Source organism: Pan paniscus, chromosome 3 (genome assembly GCF_029289425.2).
Source record: "Pan paniscus chromosome 3, NHGRI_mPanPan1-v2.0_pri, whole genome shotgun sequence".
Lineage (NCBI taxonomy): Eukaryota > Metazoa > Chordata > Mammalia > Primates > Hominidae > Pan > Pan paniscus.
Genome location: NC_073252.2, coordinates 120,183,966 through 120,208,944, shown reverse-complemented (window position 1 = coordinate 120,208,944; position 24,979 = coordinate 120,183,966). Strand labels below are relative to the sequence as shown.

Sequence of the window (24,979 nt, the reverse complement as noted above, 5' to 3'; positions counted from 1 at the left end):
TCTTAATGTTAGTTTAACCTGTGAATGTTCTTATTTTGCTTTTATTTCTGAAGGATTATTTTCCTGGACATAGAATCCTTGGTTGCCAGGATTTTTCCTTCAGCACCTTGAACCTGCCATTATACTGCCCTTTGGGCCTCCACTGTCTCTTTTATAACAGCTTTGTTAAGATATAATTCACGAGTCACAAAATTTACCCTTTAAAGTGTACAATTCAGCTTTCAGTATATTCAATAATTTGTGCAGCCATCACCATTAATTTTAGATCTTATCCATCATCCCAGAAAGAACTTTGTATCTATTAGCAGTCACTCCTAATTCTTCCTCCTCTAGCACCTGAAAACCACTATTTTCTGTCTCTATGCATTTGCCTATAATAGACATTTCATATAAATCAAACCATATGATATGGGGCCTATGCATTCTTTCACTTGACATAATATCTTATTGTATCTGGGCTCTCAATTATATTCCATTGTCTATATGCCAGTACCACACTGTCTTGATTACTGTAGTTTTATAGAAAGTTTTGAAAGTAAGAACTATGTATTTTTCAACTTTTTTTCTTTTTCAAATTTTTTTGGCTATTTTGGGATGGCCTCCACTGTTGCTAATAAGAAATCAACACATTAAGCCTTTGTAAAACTTCTATCATCTTCTGATCAACTTGTATGTGAAAGAGAATGTACTGAATGTTACAGTCAGCTCTCAAGTATCCCTTGGCTTGTATCCTTGATGGGCTCTCTTGGGTATTCCCTGCACATGAGTGTAGTTTTTCAGTCAGCCAGGAAAATATGAAGAATTTACCTCAGCCCTTTCAGGGCTCTCTCATTTTCCAAATCTCCTTGTTAACTTGCTAGTTGGCCTACCACTTGCCTCCAACCAGGATGGCAACCTTGGGCCAGCAAAGTTACCAGTTTTCCCCATTAATTTCCTACCAAGTTTGGCATTTAAGCCAACAAAACTGCAAACTTTCATTCCCCTGTCCAAAATCAAGTATACCTCCTCTGAAAGCAAAGCTGCTGCTTTTGGTGGTAGCCTCACTGGGTCAAAAAACTACAGTTCTTGGCATTGAAACCAGCAGAGAGGAAGAAAATGAGAATGAGAAAATGAATGAGAAAAGCCTTGGGCAAGGCCATGTACTCCTGTAATTCTTGCTCAAAGTAATAGCAGTTTTTCCTTCTTCTTCTTCTTTTTTTTTTTTAAAGAGAAATAGGGTCTTGCTCTGTCCCCCAGGCTGAAGTGCAGTGGTGTGATTATAGCTCACAGCAGCCTTGAACTCCTGGGCTCAAGTGATCCTCCCATCTCAGCCTCCCAAGTAGCCAGAACTAGAGCTGTGGGCCACCATGTCCAGCTAATAATAAGAGTTTGTGAGGAATACACACTTTTTAATGTTTTTTCTGCCTTTTGTCAATGTCCAGAGTTATGGAAGGTTGTTTTCGACAATTTTGTCTGGTTTTCTACTTGTTTTTATAGTGATTTACAACTTCTTTATGCCACAAAACTAGAAATAGTCTAGAAAAGCTTTTATATTTAAAAATATGTGATTATGTATACATACACCTGTAATTAATGTAACGGCTTTACAGGCTGTAATTATACAGGTTGAGCATTAAGTTGGTAAAATTGGTAAAATTAAAAGACTTTCATATAATGCTGTATCATTATTGGCATTAGGATAGCAAAACAATTTACATTTAATATTTAATAATGGTAACATGGAAGTATGTTCATGTCAGCCAGGCACAGTGGCTCAAGTCTGTAATCCCAGAACTCCGGGAGGCTGAGGCGGGTGGATCACCTGACGTGAGGAGTTCAAGACCAGCCCGGCCAACATGGCGAAACCCCGTCTCTACTGAAAGTACAAAAATTAGCCCAGCATGGTGGTGTGCACCTATAATCTCAGCTACTCAGGAGGCTGAGGCAGGAGAATTGCTTGAACCCAGGAGGCAGAAGTTGCAGTGAGCTGAGATCGTGCCACTGCACTCTAGCCTGGACAACAGAGTGAGACTCCATCTCAAAAAAAAAAAAAAAAAAAAAAGGATGTTCATGTCATATCACATAGAAAGAAAAAGTAGATTAAAACATACCATACCCAATATGGTCTTATTTTTAAACAGATACATACACAAATACGTATATATGAGAAGGAACTGAAATAACATGCTCACATTAAAAGACTGAGTATTAACTTTGAATAGTAAGTGGAATTACAAGTATTAATAATATTTTTTCTGTATTTTTAAAACTTCTTCAAATTTTTGACTTAAACTTACATTATGTTTATGTAAAATATATTTTGGAAGAGAGAAAAAGGCTATGTACCTTACCTACTAAATCAGGTTCAAATCAAGATGCTGAAATTAAAGTTTTTTTCACAACTTTAAAATAGAAAAATTCATATATCTTAAATAATGTATTCTTTTAGAATACTTAACATTCTATAGTTAGTACAATTAATACCATATACAGAATAAATTTTATTAACATTTTGTTTCTCTGGTATGACATAGCAGGTTTTAAGTGCTATGTAACTTACACTGTCAAAATAAGTATATACCATACTAAAATGGCTACTTTAAATGGCAATACTTATTTACATATCTAATTTCTGACATGTTCATTTAAAAACCAATTTTACCACTACCTGGTAATATCTTATATTCAGGAAGTATTCAATAAACTTTTGCTAAGGATAATCATTTTAAAATGACCACATTAATGTCTTAAATTTTATTCCTATGATAACTTTATTCCTTTAAGGACTTACCTTAGCTGCATGATATGTACCAGCTTCAAGTAATTCTTTTTTAGCTTCTTTGGCAAGCAGGTTAAACCGACTTAACATTGCAGCCTTACAAAGCCGACTTGCCATTGACATACCACTTTTAAATGGGGAACTAAGCAGAGAGAAATAAAATTTTTTAAATTTCTTTTTCAGTAATTTATGTTGGCAATTGTATAGATTAAAATCAATATGGATCTACAAAATATTTCTTGATTATTTGCAATATACATAGTAACTTTTTTTTACATAAGAGGCATTCTTAATATTTACTTTCTGAAGTAAATTTCTTAAATTACATTTTAAATTATTTAGTATTGCATCAAAAATTAATGTAGAAGATTGACCTTGGAACATTTCTATTGTATGAAGCAAAATTAATCTATGATGATACAAATTAAACAGCGGTTCTATGAGGGATTCACTGGAAATGGGTATGGAAATACTTTCTGCATTTTGACTAGAATGATGGTTACATAGGTATACAAATATATCAAAATTAATGAAATTGTATAATCTATTTTGTGTTTCACTGCAAGAAGTTTTGGCTCAATAAAAGTGTAACATATACACATAACCTATGTCACAACCCTTCCTGTATGTGTATATTATGTGCATGTAGACGTGTAATTTGGGTTTCTAATGAAAGTGCGTCCCTAGATCATGAACATTTTTGCTACTGTAACTTTTCCCCTTTATTGTATCTTCTCATTAGTTGTTCTTGGGATAGATAACAAAAACAGTCAAAATCCTTCATTCCTCCTAGTTTCCAGTTATTTGCAATGTGACTTTTCAGATCCTCACATCAACAGGCATGGCTGATTTTCCCTTCCCTTGAATTTTACTAGCCTTGTGATTTGTTTTAGCAAACACAATAGACAGTGTGATAATTCTGAATCTAGGCCTGGAGATACCTTGTGTTCTTATTTCTTGGCACTGCTGCCTCTCCCATGTGACCCTGCTAGGACTAGCCTATTAGAGGGTAAGTGAACACGGGCTAAGATCAGCTCACCTGACCTTTAGTTGACCAACAGTTGACCCCAGATGTGTGGGAAAGCCCAAGAAAATCCAGAAAAACCATTCAGCTGACTCAAGAACTTCCAAGTAGTAACAATAGTTGTTTTAAACAACTAAGTTTTGAGGTAGTTTATACACAGCAATAGCTAACATACACTCATGTGTACAAAATCTATTGATTTCTACATATTAATTTTCCACCATGACACTTTTGTTGCAGTGGTTTTGATAATTTTCTTGATTTTTGGATATAAATACCATCTTCAAAGAGTGATAATTGTAGCTCCTTCTTTCCAATATTTTCTCTCTCATTTCCCTTGTCCAAATGTATTAATGCCTCCAGTAAAATGTTGAGTAACAGCAATAACAGTAAATAATGTCTTGCTCTGAATGTTAGTGGGAATGCCTCTGACATTTTATCAATCATGATAATATTTTTTGACTAATAAAGACATACTTTATCCTGTAAAAAAACTACCTAGCTATTCCTTTTTATTGAGTATCTTAATCTAGAATAGTTGTAGAGCTAAATTATTTATACACCTTCTTAGAATTTATAGAGATAAACATAGGGTATTTTCCCTAGATTAATTAATATGACACATTAGTAAGAGTTTCTAGTCTGGTATTATTTCTATTACGTTACTATCTTAGTATTCCTAGAAAAAATGCCAGTTGGTGTTACTGTATAAAACATATTATTGTAATGTGCTGTTAAATTCTGCTCTCTGATCTTTTATACAGCAATTTTTCTTGGATATAGGTGAGTTTGGTCTGTAATTTTGTGTGGTGGAGAGGAGGAGCAGCAATTTCTTTTGTAAACTTTTAAGTTCAGGGGTACATGTGCAGGTTTTTTATATAGATAAATGTGTGTCATGGGGGTTTGTTGTACAGACTATTTCATCACCCAAGTATTAAGCCTAGTATGCATTAGTTATTTTTCCTGATCGTCTCCCTCCTCCCACTCTCCACCATCTGAAAGGCCTCACTGTGTGTTGTTCCCCTCTATGTGTCCACGTGTTCTCATCATTTAGCTCCTACTTATAAGAGAGAACATGCGAGATTTGGTTTTCTGTTCCCGTGTTCATTTGCTAACGATAGCGGCCTCCAGCTCCATCCATGGCCCTGCAGAGGACATGATCTCACTCTTTTTTATGTCTGCATAGTATTCCATGATGTATATGTACCACATTTTCTTTATCCAGTCCATCATTGATGGACATTTGGAATGATTCCATGTCTTTGCTATTGTGAATAGTGCTGCAATGAGCATATGCGTGCAAGTGTCTTTATAACAGAATGATTTATATTCCTTGGGGTATATACCCAGTAATGGGATTGCTGGGTCAAATGGTATTTCCATCCTTAGGTCTTTGAGGAATTGCCACACTGTCTTCCACAACGGTTGAACTAATTTACACTTCCACCAATAGTGTATATGTGTTCCTTTCTCTCCACAACCTCACCAGCATCTGTTTTTTGACTTTTTGATAATAGCCATTCTGATTGGTGTGAGATAGTATCTCATTGTGGCTTTGATTAGCAATTTTAAAAAATCAGATTTAAGTATCATATACTTGTTTCATAGAAGTATTTGGATGCTTTCCATCTTTTTGGATAGCAGTGGAATTATCTGCTTTTTAAAGGTTTAGAAAAAAACCCTCTGAACTACCTCAGAATGGTACTTTGAGAACAGTTAAGGTGCCTTCTTGGTAACTTTCTCATGAAAATAACGTTTATTGGTGGCTCACGCCTGTAATCCCAGCACTTTGGGAGGCCAAGGCGGGCGGATCATGAGGTCAGGAGATACAGACCATCCTGGATAACACGGTGAAACCTCCTCTCTACTAAAAATACAAAAAATTAGCTGGGTGTGGTGGCGGGCGCCTGCAGTCTCAGCTACTCGGGAGGCTGAGGCAGGAGAATGGCGTGAACCAGGAAGGTGAACCCAGAAGGTGGAGCTTGCAGTGAGCCGATATCGCGCCACTGCACTCCAGCCTGGGCGACAGAGCAAGACTCCGTCTCAAAAAAAAAAAAAAAAAAAAAAAAGAAAATAACGTTTATATTTTTCCTCCTTCCATATATAAGTTTTGCAAGTAATGTTTTCCTAGAAATTTATCCATTTCATTCAGGTTTTAAATTATATTTGTGTGGTTACCTAAAATAGCTTATGATCCTCTTAATTTTCTCTATTTCTGATTGCATCCTTATCTATTATTTTATATGAGATTGGTGATTTTTCTTATCAGCATTTCATAAGTAATTCTGACTTTTTTGTTTTTTAAAGCTCTTTTCTTTATATTTCTAATTTATTTCTATCATTTATTGTTACATGCATTTAAGGCTCTGACTTTTCTATTCAGCTTTGTTTAAACTGTATAACCTACAAGTTCTGATATGTAATATTTTCAATATCCCTATTTTCTAAATATTCTGCAATTTCAGTTTATATTTCCCCTTTGAATCAGGAGTCAGAATTTTTCCAGTAAAATCAGTTCCTAGTATTCTGGTTTGTTATTCACAGTTTTATCTCATCATAATCAGAGAATATGTCTACATTGCTTCTACTTTTCCTTTGGAATTTGTTATTTTCTTTGTCGTTTAACACACGGTCAGCTTTTTGTTAGTGTTCTATAGTTTCTTGAGGACTAGGTACATTTTATATTTTTATGATGCAGAGTTTAAAGTAATGAAATCTACCTTACTGTTATTTAAAATGGCTATATCTTTGTTTACTGTTTTGTCCACCTGATCTACCATGAACTGAAAGAGGTGAATTGTTGTCTCTATTAGCAGTGTGTTTCTAGTTTTCCTTTCCTCTTGTCATCTATAATTTCTGCTTTGTGAATGTGGCTATGTCACGTTCTGCATAAACATTCTTAACTGTTCTGTCTTCCGTATAAATTATACTGTCTACATTGCTAAGGTTTTTTTGTCTTATTGTAATGCTTTGAGACTGAATTATACCTTTTCTAATATTTAGACTATATATTCTGGCTTTTTTTTTTTTTTTTTTAAAGATGGAGGCTCACTTTGTTGCTCAGGCTGGAGTGCAATGGTGCAATCTCAGCTCACTGCAACCTCCACCTCCTGGTTTCCAGTGATTCTCCCTGTCTCAGCCTCCCAAGTAGCTGGGATTACAGGCACCTGCCACCATGCCCAGCTAATCTTTTGTATTTTTAGTAGAGATGGGGTTTCGCCATATTGGTCAGGCTGGTCTCAAACTCCTGACCTCAGGTGATCTGCCCGCCTCGGCCTCCCAAAGTCTTGGGGTTATAGGCGTGAGCCACTGCACCCGGCCTCTGCTTTCTTTTTATTTGTAATTACTTGGCAAGTATTTGGCCGTAAAAAGTGTTAAGCTCACACACTTAATTTCATCTTGTTATGCCATTATTTTATGTTTTCAGTGAATAATTTTTTGATGTCTTTCATAGAAGACCTATTGGCTGTGTGTTTAGTTGAGTCTGTTATTAATAGTAAAGCACTTGTTTATGCTGGCCTAAGTCATTTGATAATAGTATAATTCATCCTAGTTAAAATATCAGTGTTATGCTTAACTGAGTCCATACTAAGAAACGTTTATGGGTTTGTCTGTTTTTTTCTTTTTTTTTTTTCCCTTTTTGAGATAGGGTCTCACTCTGTTGCCCAGGCTGGAGTGCAGTGATACAGTCATAGCTCACTGCAGCTTCAAACTCCTAGGTTCAAGTGATCCTCCTGTCTCAGCCTCCCAAATAGCTGGAACTCCAAGTATGCACTCCCACTCCTGGTTAATACTTTTTATTTTTTATAAAAAAGACTGGGTTTCTCACTATGTTTCCCAGATTGGTCTTGAACTCTTGGCTTCAAGCCATGCTCCTGCCTCAGCCTCCCAAACTGCTAGGATTACAGGTATGAGCTTTCTTGACTGCTAAGAAACTTTTGTATGTGGTCTTCATTTAAATTTGTCCTTCACAAAGAAAGCAATTTTAAGCATTTAAATTTTTAACATTATTCCCTGCCTCATTACAAATGTATGTTCACACTAAAAGAACAGTTTTACTTTTACTTAATAATCAATGGCAGAGACATTACGAAGAAATGTCTAGAAGGCACAGAACATCATAGTTAAGAACAAGGGCTTTGAAAATAAAATGTCTGGGTTAGAACCCAAGCTGTGTCATTAACTACTTGGGTAACCTTAGGCAAGATATTTAACCTAGCTTGAGTCTCAGAAACTGTAAAAAAAAAATAAATAAAATCACTCAACCTACAGGGTTATTATAAGAAGACAGTATAACACAGTACCATAGTTCTTACACGTAAGGGTACATAAGTAATATTTGGAAGAGCATATAAAAATATAATTCCTGAGCCCCAGATCCAAAGTCAGATTCAGTAGAAGAAATTGAATTTCTAAAAAAATTTACATGATTCTAATACTAATGGTATGAAATTACAGTTGGAGAAACATAGGTTATGGAGCCAGATTCCTTGGGTTTGAAAGGTGACTCTGCCATTTAGTATGTAATTTCAGTAAGCTATATAACTTCTCCACGTCTGTCTTCTCATCAGAAAAAAAATTTAAAATTAAAAAAATTTTAAAATTAGTACAATGCCTGTAACATAGTCACACTTGACTAATGATAATAATTATTGTTCAGAGTTCAATAAATGGTATCCAAAAGAGTTAGAATAAAAACTGCAATAAAATGTCTTCTTTTGCTTAAGTAATATACGGTTTAAAGAAATTAGTAATTTTAACCTTTCAGTGATCTTCCCACTCAGGCCATCCACAATCTCCAAAGAAACATCTCCTTGTGCCCAATTCAGACTCAGAAATTTATATTCCAAGTTCATTTGAAGGGGATATGCAGAGGGTACTAAACTAATATGAGGTCTGTTAACTAAGTAAAACATTGGAAGTTTTGAAGTGAGTGCATCATCAACACGTTGCTTTATAGCGATTTCTAAGCCTCTGGTATCACTGCAATTCCCATCACCTAGAAAGCAAAAACAAAACACTCAAGTTCAATATTAAAAGACCATCCCAAAATAAAATAAATGAAATGATTGGAAATCGTCTAAAGCCCATTTCTCTATCCTTTATCTTTCAACCTTCCCTTTCCTAGTTCTATTCTCTTAGCATCTACTCCATATTCTTAATCAGAACCAGAACAAGGTAATAACAGATTTTCCATTTTAAAAAAGACTCTGATACAGAAAATAATGAAAGGTCCCTCTACTGAATATTAGCAAAGAGTCACAGCTGCTCAGAAACTGGTACTTTAGTAACTGACTCAGAAAGAAATCTGGTACATCCAGATTTGTTGACTGCATTGTATGCTGATTTCTTGCAAGTGCAGTTGACAAATCTGGATGAGAAATAACTGGTGAAAGTGAGTTACTTTCAAACATCTAAGGGCCACAAATTACAACTTTGCCAATACCACGATGCTTCAATTTCACACTGCAAAATAATTTAAAGAATGACCATTTCTGGTTAAAACTGTGCCAATACCAAAAGCTTTGAATTCTCAGTTATAATAATTATTGAAGGAGAGATCTCAAAAAGATGCAATGTTACTACTAAAAAACAGTGAGCTGCATCAAACTTAAAACAGAAGTTAGGAAGCAGTCATTCTTATTTAAAAAACAGTAATTTTAAAGCATATCTCTTTCTTCCTCAGAAGGTCAGAAGTTCTTGCAACAACAGAATCTTTGTAAACCACTAGACATATTTCACAAATAAAGTTTTGTGTCCTTATGATTAAAATTGTTGAGATAGTTACTAGGGCTGCATTATGACTATCTGGGCACTAGAAAATGATGTAAAAAGGACATGTACTGCTTTTGGTATCCTTTTTCTAAACACTTCCTTAAGTGTTTATCAAGAGTGACAAATGATCAAGACAAAACAAGAGTGACAAAAGAAAACTAATCAAATAAAAATATACTTGGGCACAGAATAAAAGTTGGAAAAAAAAGGTGTGAGGAATAGTTAATACATCTACAATGAACAGTAGATAATAAGGATTTTTAAAAAGCCTAATGTATTTATTACATTCTGCAATGAAATAATGACAGTAGTTGTACCCCCCCCCCAAAAAAAAAAAAAAAGACATTTGGAAAAAGGAAGAAAAAAAAACACCTGTAAGTCAAATTCCTCATGAAATGCTTTAAACATCAAATTGTTTACGTAGATGCTTTAATGGGAAGTATAAAACCTAATATAATAGAAAAAAAGTTTATAAATATTTTATTATAAATTTTACTTTTTCCCTTCATATGTGTGAATTAATAATTTACTATATCTGAGGTATGATTTTAATACATCTTGAGGCTCAATCTTGTTCCTACAAAATAAATATCTAAAATTATACCATATAATTGAAAAATTATGATTTGATTCATTCAAAAGGATCTGAAATAACACGAAACTCCAAGGTTAAAGTCAAAGGTTAAATCTAATCAAACACTATAGAAGACCTGACCTGACAATAATTCATATATTATATATATATATATATATATATATAAAATCTATCATAAGCAGCAGCGTGAAAAGTTATGAAAACTGGGTTTGAATTCAGGCTCTACCACTAAGCAAACTGACTGACTTTAGGCAAGCATTTTATTAACATTCTGAATGTGATCTGAAAAAGAAAGGACTGAATAACAGATTCCCTAAGGTTATCAGCTGCTTCTTAAAAGTCCACGAACTATATTTAAAGTGGATTTCTTCACTAGGAAGGATTCTCTACACTTCAATTATACAAATCAAATCAGTATATGAAAAGGACCTCTGGATGGAAATAACTTCTGGACAAACATTTTTGAAGTACTTAAGCAGAAAAACTAATTGTAATGGGGTTACCAAATTTGCAAGATATATTGTAAAAAGCTTGAGAATGAATATAAATCTAGCTATTTTTTAATAGTCAAGAAAGAGAATTTTTTTCCAGATTACTCTATTTAAATAGTTCTGTTTAAATATAGTAAATGCCCTTTTAATGCAAGCCTAGATCCCATGTTTTAAATTTAAAAATTCCACCACCATAAAATGACAAAATGATTATCTACAGAACATTCACAGCATAAAATTTGTTTCTGCAAACTTTTTGAAAAGTAAAATAACGCTTTAAAATAATGTTGGGGTACAGAAAACAATTCCTCAAAATATGAAACTTCAGCATGCTGAGTGCTTTGAAAATTGAAAGGCCTCAGAAATAAGCTTCACAACCAAGGTTTTTCTCTGATCTTTCCCTCATTTCCCTGTGTCTCTGATCTTTCCCAAAGCACCAGAAGGAGCTCTCTCTGGAATTTCCTTATCCAGCTGGATGGTCACTACAACTTACGGCATCTTTATCCCACAACCTCTGCCTCCCACCTTTGGGATTCATTCATTCTCCCTGATAATTTATCATGAAACCAACAGCTCTACAAAACAGCAGATCTGTGTTTTGACCTTAAATAAAGTTTCACGTATGCAAAAACTAAAACTAATTTTATACTGATAAGTAAAATACAGAGAATTTGCTTAGTGAGTGAGAGGCCCAGGAGGTTCTGAAATCCCACTCACCAATAAGTATACTGCTGATGTAAACTGGCTGTATAAAATGACTCAGCAATGCTCCCTGTACACCAAGCACTTCCCATCTGGTCAATTTGTCACTTGAGGACATACTGCTTATTCTATTAACACCATCTTTAGGACAGTAAACAGTCAGATAAATTTTGCCTTCAACAGCCACGTGGAGACAGAGTTCTTCATTGGCTTCAAATGCAGATATAGAATGTGGATTAAGACGTCTAGAGAAAGAAAAGAAAGTTTCTTCCTTTAAAAAACAAAGGTGACAGAACAAAATCTACCTGTACCTAACAGCTGTTCTGTAACATGTTTAACTTCCCAGTGTACATTTAATTCCAGTAACACAAACAGATGCAAGAAAGCAAGGTAGGAGTGGAGTGCCTTTATTCTACAATAGTACTATAAAACAGAAATGAACCACATCTAGAGCTTCCAATAGAGATATTTTTCATATGATCACCACTTTATGTCCCTTAAAATCCAAAGAAACACTAATTGTTATCCCTATCATAGTTTGTGAATTAGTTCCTTCCTCTGTATGAAAATTTTTTAAAATTACAAAATGAAAGAATGAAAAAAAGGAAAACTATTTTTCTTTGTCATCTTCAATAAAAATGCAAAATTATTTTTCTTTAAGGTTCTTTCTAGAGAACACTGACCTTAATTTCAAAGGTGTTCCTAGAGGGATTTTTATTAAAATATTACCCATGTTTACCACTAGATGGTCAGACTTAAAGTGACTTTTACTGTCTTCTTTGTTCTTGTTTGTACTGTTTAAATGTTATGCTACCTGATGGTATTCATTCATCAAAGTAATAATATTTTGGCCATAGGTTAAAGTTTTTCTTAACTCTCGTATTTGTATGTGAGTAGTGCATAAATCCATACTTCCTAAAGTTTATGAGGTCTTAAAAGTAGAAAGGAGTAGAAGATTTTTTTAAAGCATAGCATAGCAAAAAAAGTGGTGAAGTACATGGAACTTTTAGTCACAGGTTGAGTGTTGCTTATCTCAAATGCTTGGAACTAGAAGTGTTTCAGATTTTGTTTTTTTCACACTGGAATATTTGCTTTATACATACCAGTTGAACACAAATCCAAAAATCTGAAATATGAAATGCTCCAATGAGAATTTCCTTTGAGCGTCATGTCAGTGCTCAAAAAGTTTCCGATTTTGGAGCATTTTGAATCTCAGACTTTTGGATTTGGGAAGCTCAACCTGTAGAAGTAATAGATTAGATTGATGGGAAGGGAAAAGGATTTGGGGTCTCCTGCAGGCCACAAATAACAACTCAAAGCTGAAGAGAAAATACGGGTAATTAGAATTTATATGTTCTATTTGCTGTAGAAAGTCAGAATGTATGGCATGGCCATCCTACTTGCTTTTAAAAACAACTTCTATAATACTTACAACTGTGACTTAATCTGGGCTGATCCTTTAGGCAACTGGTTCATGTAAAGGCAAATGTTGATATTCTGTTTAAGAGTGAGTAGATTAGAAGTTGGTTCTGTACAAAATATTGATTTTTCCATCATAGCAGGATTTTTGCTGTAGAAGAGCAGAAGTTGTCTATAAAAGTACCTAAAATAAATGTTATAATTTTGTCAAGTAATACACTTTATAAAAGACATATCTTAATGAGCATCATGTCCACATGTGTCAGAAGCAATGTCCTGCATGTTAAAAGTTTTGATACAGGTAAGAACTCCTAAATCAATCTTAGCTTTATTTAATGAAAAATTAAGTTTCTTGAAAGTTCTCAACTGGAGCCCAGTCTGACCTGTAACCTGACTTAAAACACCATCCTTTCTCTACTACTCCACTTTTGTTTCACATTAGAGTCTCCCAACTATCATCTTCTCCAAAAGACTCATTTCTCTACTGATTGCTCCCTTCTTCCCCAGAGAGTTCTGCTCCCAGCCTCCCAGATGAACTGCCAACTTTCTGCCTTACTTCTATTTCCCCTTACCTACCCAAACAAACTACTACAAAAATGACAAAAACTGTGGTCCCTGCTCCTTAATGGTTTTAAAGAAAAAATACAAGAGCATAGGAACAATACAATGAACACCAGAAGCTGTATTAAGAAATGAAGCAGATACAGTTACCAATAATTTATTGTATGTTTCAAAATAACTAAATGAGTGGAAATGGAATGCTCCTAACACAAAGAAATGAAAAATGATTGAGGAGAGGAATATCCCAATTACCCTGACTTGATCATTACACATTTAATGGTTGTATCAAAATATCACATTTACCTTATAAATATGCAGATTATATATTCACAATAATTAAAAATTTTAAAATTCAAAATTTTTTTTTCTAAAAAGGGAAGCAGATCTCCTGAAAGACTACAACTAATCAAATCAAGGACAAATACTATTTTGCTTATTTAATAAGCCATGACTTTAAGATATACTCCCTTGAATCCCATCATCAAAAATATATAGTAAAAATTAAGCAGCAGTATGTAAAAACACCAAGCACAGGAATAAGTAACACAAAAGAAGTAGCTTTTAAAGAGGTCAAATAATTCCATAAGCACCAAGAGGGGTGGAGGGCAATGAGATGCATTACCCTCATAGTCTTGCTGAATAATGTTTAAGATTATAGGATTCCTCATTATTAGAGATACAAATTTATATTTTTTCAGGTGTATGTATCTAAATTTATTTTAAAATACTCTAGTGAAGAAAACACCAACACAAAAAGTGAGAATGCAGAGATTTAACAAGGACAGTAGAATGCTAATAACTGTTGAAGCTGAATGAGAATTTGTTATCCTATTCTCACTTGAGTGTCTTTGAAAACATCCATAAGAGGCCAGGCACGGTGGCTCACCCCTGTAATCCCAGCATTTTGGGAGGCCGAGGGGGGCAGATCACAAGGTCAGGAGGTCAAGACCAGCAACATAGTGAAACCCCGTCTCTACTAAAGATACAAAAAAAAGCCGGGTATGGTGGCAGGTGCCTGTAATCCCAGCTACTCGGGAGGCTGAGGTAGGAGAATTGCTTGAACCTGGGAGGCGGAGGTTGCAGTGAGCGGAGATCTCGCCATTGCACTCCAGCCTGGGCAACAGTGTAAGACTCCGTCTCAAAAACAAACAAACAAAACACACAAAAAACCGCCCAAAACATCCATAAGAAAAAGTTAAATAAAAAGTCATTTTAATGGTTTAAAGAACCAAAATGAATAAGATCTAGTATTTGATGGCACAACAGGATGACAATAGTCAATAATTTAATTGTACATTTTAAAATAACTAAACGACTATAATTGAAATCTTTGTAACACAAGATAAATGCTTGAGGTGATACATACTCCATTTACCCTAAAGTGATTATTATGCACTGTATGCCTGTGTCAAAATAGCTTATGCACGCTATAAACATATACACTATGTACCCACAAAAATTAAAAATAAGAAATTATAAAATTTAAAAAAGAATTCCTAATTTAGTAGGAATAAAGAAGAATTAAAAACAAAACAAAAAATAACCAAAAGCTGGTGGATATTATGAGAAGTAGCACTCATTTCCCATTTTACATGTTTTCATATGAAGTGACTTGCAAATTCCTTTCTTTCCCACTTGCTATTCATTCCTCTTGTAAAGAACAGAGTGACTGAGTCTGGAAAAAGAAACTAGGCATGCTCACCTAAGACCTTTTCTCCCTCTCTCTTCAAGATATGTCAGCCTCAAGAATCCCTTATCTATATACTCTGCTTTATGGTAAACTTTGTGTAATCCTCATGAATAAAAACCTGTTGGTTTCTGGTGCTGTCCTTGGACAATTATGGCTAATTCAGGGGTGAAATAAGACCAAGCCTACATAGTGCGGGTCAAAAGCTACACTTTCCAGTAACTTTAGTCATAAAAAAGTGTTATTTTTATCTTTCAAAAAAATATATTGTAGGAATTTTTTTTTTTTTTTTTGAGACAAGATGTACGTCTATTGCCCATGATGGAGAGCAGTGGAGCAGTCTTGGTTCACTGCAACCTCGATTTTCTGGGCTCAAGCAATCCTCCCACCTCATTCTCCAAAGTAGATGGGACTACAGTTGCGTGCCAACATACCTGGCTAATTTTATTTTTTTGTAGAAACTAGGTCCCACAATGTTGCCCAGGCTGGTCTCGAACTCTTGTACTCAAGCAATCCTCCCACCTCAGCTTCCCAAAGTGTTGGGATTACAGGTGAGAGCTACTATGCCCAGCTGATTGCAGGATTCTTAAAACTGAGTTTGGCCGGGTGCGGTGGCTCACCCCTGTAATCCCAGCACTTTGGGAGGCCAAGGCAAGTGGCTCACCTGAGATCAGGAGTTCAAGACCAGCCTGACCAACATGGCGAAGCCTTGTCTCTACTAAAATACAAAAAAGTAGCCAGGCGTGTTGGCGCATGCCTGTAATCCCAGCTATTTGGGAGGTTGAGACAGTAGAATCGCTTGGACCTGGAAGCCAGAGGTTGCAGTAAGCCGAGATTTGTGCCACTGTATTCCAGCCTGGGCAGCAAAAGTGAAACTCCATTTCAAAACAAAACAAAACAACAAAAACTGAGTTCACAGTTCTTAATAATAGAAGCCACTAAAATCCACAGGGTAGACATTGGCATTACTATGATAAATGTTCCAAAAGTGACATGGAATTAATCCGATGACTTAGATAAGAAAATGTGACATCTTTGGCTCTATGATCAATAAAATTCCATTTGTAAATGAAGACATTTATATGAAGTTACTTTGGGCTGAGGGCATTCATATTTAATAACATTAATATATGTATTGTCTTACCTAAGAAGAGACCTTCTTGCTGTAACAACAGCATGAGTGTCATGCAATACTCTTCCATCTGGCTTAATGTCCTGGCTGTAATTGTATTCACCTGTGCCTATAGCTACAACCTCATGTTGTCCAGCTGAAAGAAAAAGGTAGACAGTAGCAGGTTAATTTAACCTCTCTCTTCCCTACGTTCAACTCTTACCTCTATCTCATCATTTTTAATTTAGTAGAATATATTAACTGAAAAGATGAAAAAATAATTCCACAATTTAAAATAAGAGTCTTAGAGTCTTCTAAGAAGCAAAATTTAAAAGGCAGATGTTTTATAATGAAATATAAATGAAAAAGGCAGATGTTTTATAATACTTCATCTAAATCTTTACCACGATCAACGGAATTACCAAATGTCCTTGGCTTTCAAATATCGCTTTCTATTTCTTCTACATCTAGATGTATTTGATCTTCTAAGACACTTCATTTGCCATTCTGCTTCTGTCTTAAATTATCTATATTTAATGCCTCTAATTTTTCTTAATCCACTCAAACCCTATAAATCAAATTAATTTCTTTCTCTGTTCTACTGAAGCTGCTTTCTTAAAAACAAAAAACAAACAAACAAAAAAACCTTATGCTTTTTCCAGTAACTTTGCTCCATTCACATTTTGCTGTGGCCTGCTTGAAATCTCCTGGAAATTCTATGCTCCAAAAATACACAATTCAAATTGGCAGTCTTTTTTTCTCTCACATTCTGATTAGGTCTTTCCATTCCCCAGTGACTAGATCACTCTTTTTCCCCCCATATTCCCCTTTGAATATATATACTCCTCATTCTTTCTATCTCTTACTTCAGGAAATCTTGAGTTTTCATTTTTCAAACAAAGTTCAGTTCTACATTCACAACCGCCTAATGGATTTTTACTATTAGGCTGGTGCAAAAGTAATTGCAGTTCTTGTCATTTTTTTTTTTTTTTGGCACCAACCTAATAACTCAGCAACAATTGCTGAGGTGTTACCAAGTACCAGGCAATAAAAGTAGATGTTAGGAATAAAATGTTGAGCAAGACACACCTTCATGAGGCTTACAGCAGAAGAGACAGAAAAAAGATTAAACCAACCCCAAAGTGTGATAAGTGCTTTGAAGGAAACAATTACGGGGCTTATATGAAGATAATGAGAGAAAAGCTTACCTCATGCAGACCAGTTGCAGAATCCCTCCCTAACGAGCTGAAATTTAAGCTTCAGCACCAGCGAGACAAAGGGTATTCTAGCCAAAAGAAATAACACGTGCACACTGCCCTGTGCAAAGACAGAAGACTATTTCTCTCCTGGGCAAAGAGAGAAGTATAGCTAATCTAGTAAGTGGGGTGAAGGGGATGGTGTAAGATGAAGTTGGAGAAAGAGGTGTTATATAGTATACTATACTGAGAAGTTTATGGATTTTTACCAAAGAGCTATGGGGAAGCTACTGAAGTAAAAACCATCTTGGGTTACATTTCCTTCCTACAAAGCAAACAAAATAATCGACAAAATAAAAAGACAACTTACGGAACAGAAGAAAATATTTGCAAACCATATCTCCAATAAGGGGTTAATACCCAAAGTATATATGTAACTCCCACAACTCAACAGTAAAAAGCAAGTAACTTGATTTAAAAATGGAAACAGAACCTGAACAGACATTTTCTTTTATAGAAGACATGCAAACAGGTATATGAAAAGGTGCTCAACATCACTAATCACCAGAGAAATGCAAGTCAAAATCACAATGAGATATCCTCACTCCTGTTAGGATGTCTATTATCAAAAAGTCAAAATGTAAGTTTTCGTGAGGATGTAGATAAAACCCTTATATGTTGTTGGCAGAAATGTAAATTTTTATAGGCATTGTGGAAAACTATGGAGATTCCTCAACAAAATAAAAATATAACTTGCCATATAATCCAGCAATCCCACTTCTGTGTATATATCCAAAGGAAGTGAAATTAAGATCAGAAGAAATATCTACACTCCCATGTTCACTGTAGCATTATTCACAATAGCCAAGATACAGAAAAAACCTAAATGTCCCAATAAAGGAACAGATAAAGAAACCATGACATATATATAATGGAATATTTTTCAGCCCCCCCAAAAAGAAGAAAATTCTGCCATTTTCAACAATATGAATGAACCTGGAAGACATTATGTTAAGTGAAGTAAGCCAGACACAGAAAGACAAACACTGCATAATCTCACTCATATGTGGAATCTAAAAAGGTTGAACTCATAAAAACAGAGTAGAATGGTGGTTACTAGCAGTTAGAAAGAAGGGGAAATGGAGACACATTGATCAAAGGGTACAAACTTGGAGCTGTAAAACTAATAACTCCTGGAGACCTAATGTAGAGCATGGAGACTACAGTTAATAATAATGTATTGTATATTTGAAATTTGTTGTCAATATTGTGGGTGGTAGGGTGGAGAGGAGGTAGACCAGGAGGGTACTGTGGTAGAAAAAACAAGGAGTGGTAAACTGTGTTAAATGTTTCTAGAAAGTCAAGTGAATAGGTAACAAAATCCACTGGATTGTGCAACATGCAGGCAGTGGGTACCTTGGCAAGGCTAATTTCCAAGAAGTAGTGGAGAAAAAGAAAAAACTAAGTTGAAGTAAAGAGTAGACACAGTGGCTGTCAGGAGCTTCTTGATGAAGTCTGGCTACAAAGTCAAATAAATAATGACTGGGTTAAGTAGAAAGGTGTCATGGGTTTAAAGGAGGGTTTCTTTGTTTTATTTTTAGGATGGAAATTTGGGAAGCCAGGCTTTCCAGAATACTGAAGAGATGAAAGCAAAGATATATTATTCATGGACACCTGGGCACAGACTCTGCTTTCATTCCTAGGATACGGATGTCATGCTATGAATGCTGAATCTGACTCAATAACCAGGTCTGTAAACCTTCCCTTAAATAGAATTATATAGTGTCAGTGTAAGTTCCGGAATGGTGATAATAAGCTCTGAGTTGTGAAGGGTAATAATGTAGCAAAGAACTCAGCTTCTTTCTCAGCTCTGTAACTCAACTTGCAATGCTTCAGGGAGATACTTGTTTGTTATTGCCGGAAAAAGAAGAGTTAACCGAAAGAAGGAATTTAGCAAGATGTGAGAAGGAATGGAATCAGAATTTAAGTAGAAGAATTAGCCTATAGGAGGAGTGATGCTTCCTCTACTGTCACAGTAGAGAAGATGGATACAAGTGCAGGAAAGTATATAGATTTGGTGGCAAGGGAGGGAAGGACATTTAGATCTGATAGCTTCTTATAGACCCAATTAAAAATGATAAGGTGATTTTTGATGGGGGAAAATGGCAGATAGGACACAGGACTAACATGCAGCTTCCACTTGGATGAACAGAATAGCGTGTGGAGACTCACATCATGAACTTTTACTCCAAGAACCACTGCAGGAACATACCAGGAAAACCAAAGGAATTTACAGACCCTTTGAAAGAAGTAGCTTGCCATTGCAAACTCTGTGAGACAGCTGAAAAACTGAGTTCCCAAAGTGTGAGGTGGGGGAAAGCCTACCTCTGAACACACATCCCTACTGGGGAACCTAAAAATCCAGATCACAGGAGAAGGATTTAACTTTCCCTAGAGATGAAATAAATTTAGGGAGCCAAGCAAAACAGAAGACCAACAGCAGGAAGAGCCCTGTAGGAGATCCCAGTCCCCAGCCTATGGAAGTCATCCCTGGCTTTATCTCACAGGGGTCCTTGAGTAAGGCAGCCAGCGGGACTGGGAAGGGGCTACAGGTTAAAGGAAGCTTCTAGCTGAAGTCTGTAATAATTTTGACCAAGCACAAATTTTCCTGAGCAGAATCCATGGGGGTGAATGGGAAGTGCAGATAGGAGCGCAGAAGCCACACCCTATGACAGGCTCCAGGCCTGAAAGCCCTGCTTGCTTTCTCAGTGGGGAGTATTATAGCCTCCTCGTGCAAGATCTCAGCGCTGCCTGCTGCAGCCTGAATATAAACTGGGCTCTGTTGGCGGGGCACTGCAGGAGTGAGACTGGCCTTGTTGGCTGTGTGGGGGCTGGGTGAGGCCTGTCAGTGCTGGCTTTCCCCAACTTCCCTGGTGACATGTATGACAGAGCAGAGGCAGCCATAATCCCCCTAAAACATAACTCCATTGGACTGAGAAGCATCCTGCCATTCCCCACCGTGGCCACAGCACAAGAAGAGTCTGAGCTCAGACCCACCTAACCCTGCTTCTATCTGATGGTTTTTCTCTACCTATGCTGGTAGCCGAAGACAAAAGGCACTCTTGGGAGCTCTACAGCCCCATCCACTGCCAAAGAAACCTGAATACTTATACTGGCTGAGGTAGGGCAAGCTTATGTCCCCCCATTCTCCTACGACAGCTGGTGCCCTCTTGAAAGCGCCACCTCCTGGCTGGAGGCCAATCAACTCAAGCCATTACAGCAACTCGTAACAGAACCACCCTGCTCCAAAGAAGGAGAAAACAACAGCTAATTTCACCGCCTGCAACATCCTGGCTAACCAGAAGTCCTGAATCTGTCCATGTGACAACTTCACTGCCAGTGTAACCAGCATTTGAGAAAACCAGCACACTAAACAAAACTATAACCAAGGATTCCCACAGAGTCCACTTCGCTACCCTGCCACCTCTACCAGAGCAGGTTCTGGTATTTATGGCTGGGAGACCTGAAGATGGATCACATCACAGGACTCTTCGCAGACATTCTCCAGCACCAGCCTGGAGCCCGGTAATCCTGCTGGATGGCTACACCCAGAAGGGCAATAATAATCACTGCAGTCTGGCTCTCAGGAAAACCCATCCTTAGGGGAAGGGGGAGAGCACCACATCAAGGGCTCACCCCATGGAAAAAAAAGAATGTGAAGAGCAGGCCTTGAGTTCCAGATATTTCCACTGAAACAGTCTCCCCAAATGAAAAGGAACCAGAAAAGTAAATCTGGTAATATGACAAAACAAGATTCTGTAACACCCCCAAAAGTTCACACTAGCTCTCCAGCAATGCATCCAAACCAAGAGTAAATCTCTGAACTGCCAGATAAAGAATTCAGAAGATTATTAAGCTCCTCAAGGAGGTACCAGAGAAAGGTGAAAACCAACTTAAAGAATTTAAAAACATATATAGGGTATGGATAAAAAAGTCTCCAGAGAAAAAGCTATCATAACGAAAATAAAATCACGACTTCTGGAAAAGACACACTTAGAGAAATACAAAATGCACTGGAAAGTTTCAGCAATAGACTAGAAGAAGTAGAAGAAATAACTTCAGAGCTCAAAGACAAGGCTTTTAATTAATCCAATCTGACAAAGACAAAGAAAACAGAATATAAAAAAATGAACAAAGCCTCCAAGAAATTTGGGATTATGTTAAATGACTAAACATAATAACTATGGTGTTCTTGAGGAAGAAGAGAAATCTAAAAGTTTGGAAAACATATTTGAAGGAAAAATTTAGGAAAACTTCACAGGCCTTGCTAGAGATGTAGACATCCAAATATAAGCAGCTCAAAGAACACCTGGGAAATTCATCACAAAAAGATCATCACCCAGGCACAAAGTCATCAGGCTATCTAAAGTCAAGATGAAGGAAAGAATCTTAAGAGCTGTGAGAAAAAAGCATCAGGTAACCTATAAAGGAAAACCTATCAGATTAACAGTAGATTTCTCAGCAGAAACCCTACAAGTCAGAAGGGATTGGGGTCTTACCTTTAGACTCCTTAAACAATAATTATCAGCCAAGAATATTGTATCCAGCAAAACTGAGCTTCATGAATGAAGGAAAGATAAAGTCTTTTTCAGACAAACAAATGCTAAGAGAATTCACCACTGCGAAGCCAGTATTAAATAAATGCTAAAAGGACTTATTAATCTTGAAACAAAATGTCAAAATACACCAAAATAGAAGCTCATAAAAGCATAAATTTCACACAGCCTATAAAACAATAACACAATAAAAAAAAAACACCCAAGGTATTCAGGCAACAACTACTATGATGAATAGAACAGTACCCCATATCTCAAGACTAATGTTGTATGTAAATGGCCTAAATGCTCCACTTAAAAGATACAGAATTGCAGAATGGATAAGAACTCACCAACCAAATTTCTGCTGTCTTCAAGAGACTCACCTAACACATAAGGACTCACATAAGGTAAAGAGGTGGAAAAAGATACTCCATGCAAATGGAAACCAAAAGCAAGCAGGAGTAGCTATTCTTATATCAGATAAAACAAACTTTAAAGCAGAAGCAGTTAAAAAAGACACAGAGGGACATCATATAATGATAAAAGGATTAGTCCAACAAGAAAATATCATAATCCTAAATATACATGCACTTAACACTGGAGCTCACAAATTTATAAAATAATTACTACTACCTAAGAAAAAAGATAGACGGCAACACAATAATAGTCGGGGACTTTAATACTCCACTAACAACACTACACAGGTCATCAAGACAAAAGTCAACAAAGAAACAATGGACTTAAACTATACCCTACAACAAATGAACTTAGCAGATATTTACACAACATTCTACCCAACAACTGCAGAATATACATTCTATTTATTAGCACCTGGAATATTCTACCAGATAGACCATATGACAGGTCACAAAACAAGTCTCAGTAAATTTAAGAAAATTGAAATTATATCAAGTACTCTCTCAGACTACAGTGGAATAAATTTGAAAATTAACTCCAAAAGGAACACTCAAAACTATACAAGTATATGGACATTAAATAATCTGCTCTTGAATGATCTTTGTATCAACAATGAAATCAAGATGGAAATTAAAAAATTATTTGAACTGAACAATAATTGTGACACAATCTATCAAAACCTCTGGGATACAGCAAAAGGGGTGCTAAGCGGGAAGTTCACAGCATTAAATGCCTATATCAAAAGTCTGAAAGGGCACAAACAGACTAATCTAAAGTGACACCTCAAGGAACTAGAGAAACAAGAACAAACCAAACCCAAACACAGCAGAAGAAAAGATATAATAAAGATCAGAGAAGAAATAAACAAAATTGAAACAAAAAACACCAAAAACAAAAGATAAATGAAACGAAAAGCTGGTTCTTTGAAAAGACAAACAAAATTGATAGACCAGTAGTGAGATTAACCAAGAAAAGAAGAGACAAGATCCAAATAAGCTCAACTAGAAACAAGACAGGAGATAAGTGATGACACAGAAATACAAAAGATCATTCAAGGTTACTATGAACACTTTCACATGCACAAACTAGAAAATCTAGAAGAGATGGATAAATTCCTGGAAACAGACAACCCTCCTAGATTAAGCCAGGAAGAAATAGAAACTCTGAACAAACCAATAACAAGCAGTCAGAGTGAAACCATAATCTAAAAAATCACAAAAAAGTTCGCAACCGAACAGATTCACAGCTGAATTCTATCAGACATTCAAAGAAGAATTGGTACCAATCTTACTGAAACTATTCCAAAAGATGGAGAAAGAGGGAATGCTCCCTAAAACATTCTATGAAGCCAGTACCACCCTAATACCAAAACCAGCAAAAGACATTAAATAAAAAGAAAACTAAAGACCAATATCCCTGAGTAACATAGATGCAAAAATCCTCAACAAAAATACTAGCTAACTGAATCCAAGAGCATAAAAAGATCATACACCATGATCAAGTGGGTTTCATACCAGGGATGTAGGGATGGTTTAACATATGCAAGGTGATAAATGTGATACACCACATAAACAGAATTAAAAACAAAAATTATGTGATCATCTCAATAGATATAGAAAAAGCATTTGACAAAATCCAGCATCGCTTTAAGATTAAAACCCTCAGCAAAATTGGCATAGGAGGGACATACCTTAAGGTAATAAAAGCCATCTATGACTAACACACAGCCAACATTATACTGAACAGGGAAATGTTCAAAGTATTCACCCTGAGAAAGAACTGGAACAAGACAAGGATGCCTTCTCTCATCATTTCTATTCAACATAGTACTGGAAGTCCTAGCCAGAGCAACCTGACAAAAGACAGAAATAAAGAACGTCCATATCAGTAAAGAGGGAGTCAAACTGTCACTGTTCACTGATGGTATGATCGCATATCTAGAACACCCTAAAGATTCATCCAAAAACCTCCCAGATATGATAAATGAATTCAGTAAAGTTCCAGGATACAAAATCAATGTACAAAAATCAGTATCTCTGCTATACATCAACAGTGACCAAGCTGAGAATCAAATCAAGAACTAAACCCCCGTTACGACAGCTAAAAAAAAAAAAAAGAAAATTAGGAATATACCTAACCAAGGAGATGAAAGATCTCTACAAGGGAAACTACAATACACTGCTGAAAGAAATCACAGATGACAGAAACAAATGGAAACACCTCCCATGCTCAAAGATGGGTAGCATCAATATTGTGAAAATCACCATACTGCCAAAAGCAATCTACAGATTCAATGCAATTCCCATAGAAATACCATCACTGTTCTTCACAGAACTAGAAAAAATCCTAAAATTCACATAGAACCAAAAAACAACCTGCATAGCCTAAGTAAGACTAATCAAAAAGAACAAATCTGGAGGCATCACATTACCAGACTTCAAACTATACACTACAAGGCTATAATTACCAAAACAACATGGTATTGGTATTGGTATACAACTAGGCACGCAGAATAATGGAACAGAATAATGGAACAGAATGGAGAACCCAGAAATAAAACAAAATACAGTCAACTGGCCTTTGACACAGCAAACAAATACATAAAGTGGAGAAAGGACATCCTATTCAGCAAATGATGCTGGGAT

At 36.0% G+C, this 24,979-nt stretch overlaps 1 protein-coding gene across 6 annotated transcripts in view; it reads right to left on the bottom strand.

Moving 5' to 3' along the window:
• ADAD1 (adenosine deaminase domain containing 1) overlaps positions 1-24,979 on the bottom strand; it is a 51,052-nt gene that overhangs the window by 5,582 nt on the left and 20,491 nt on the right. For 3 of the 6 annotated variants that reach the window (XM_008969475.5, XM_055111804.2, XM_008969474.5), the window contains exons 7-11: positions 16,157-16,280; positions 12,778-12,948; positions 11,361-11,590; positions 8,544-8,781; positions 2,771-2,900 (exon numbers count right to left, since the gene is read on the bottom strand). In XM_008969475.5, the coding sequence (XP_008967723.1) occupies positions 2,771-2,900; positions 8,544-8,781; positions 11,361-11,590; positions 12,778-12,948; positions 16,157-16,280 (893 nt within the window). The remainder of the gene's footprint in view (positions 1-2,770; positions 2,901-8,543; positions 8,782-11,360; positions 11,591-12,777; positions 12,949-16,156; positions 16,281-24,979) is intronic. The other 3 variants (XM_055111807.2, XM_055111805.2, XM_008969476.5) reach the window with 1 other exon arrangement.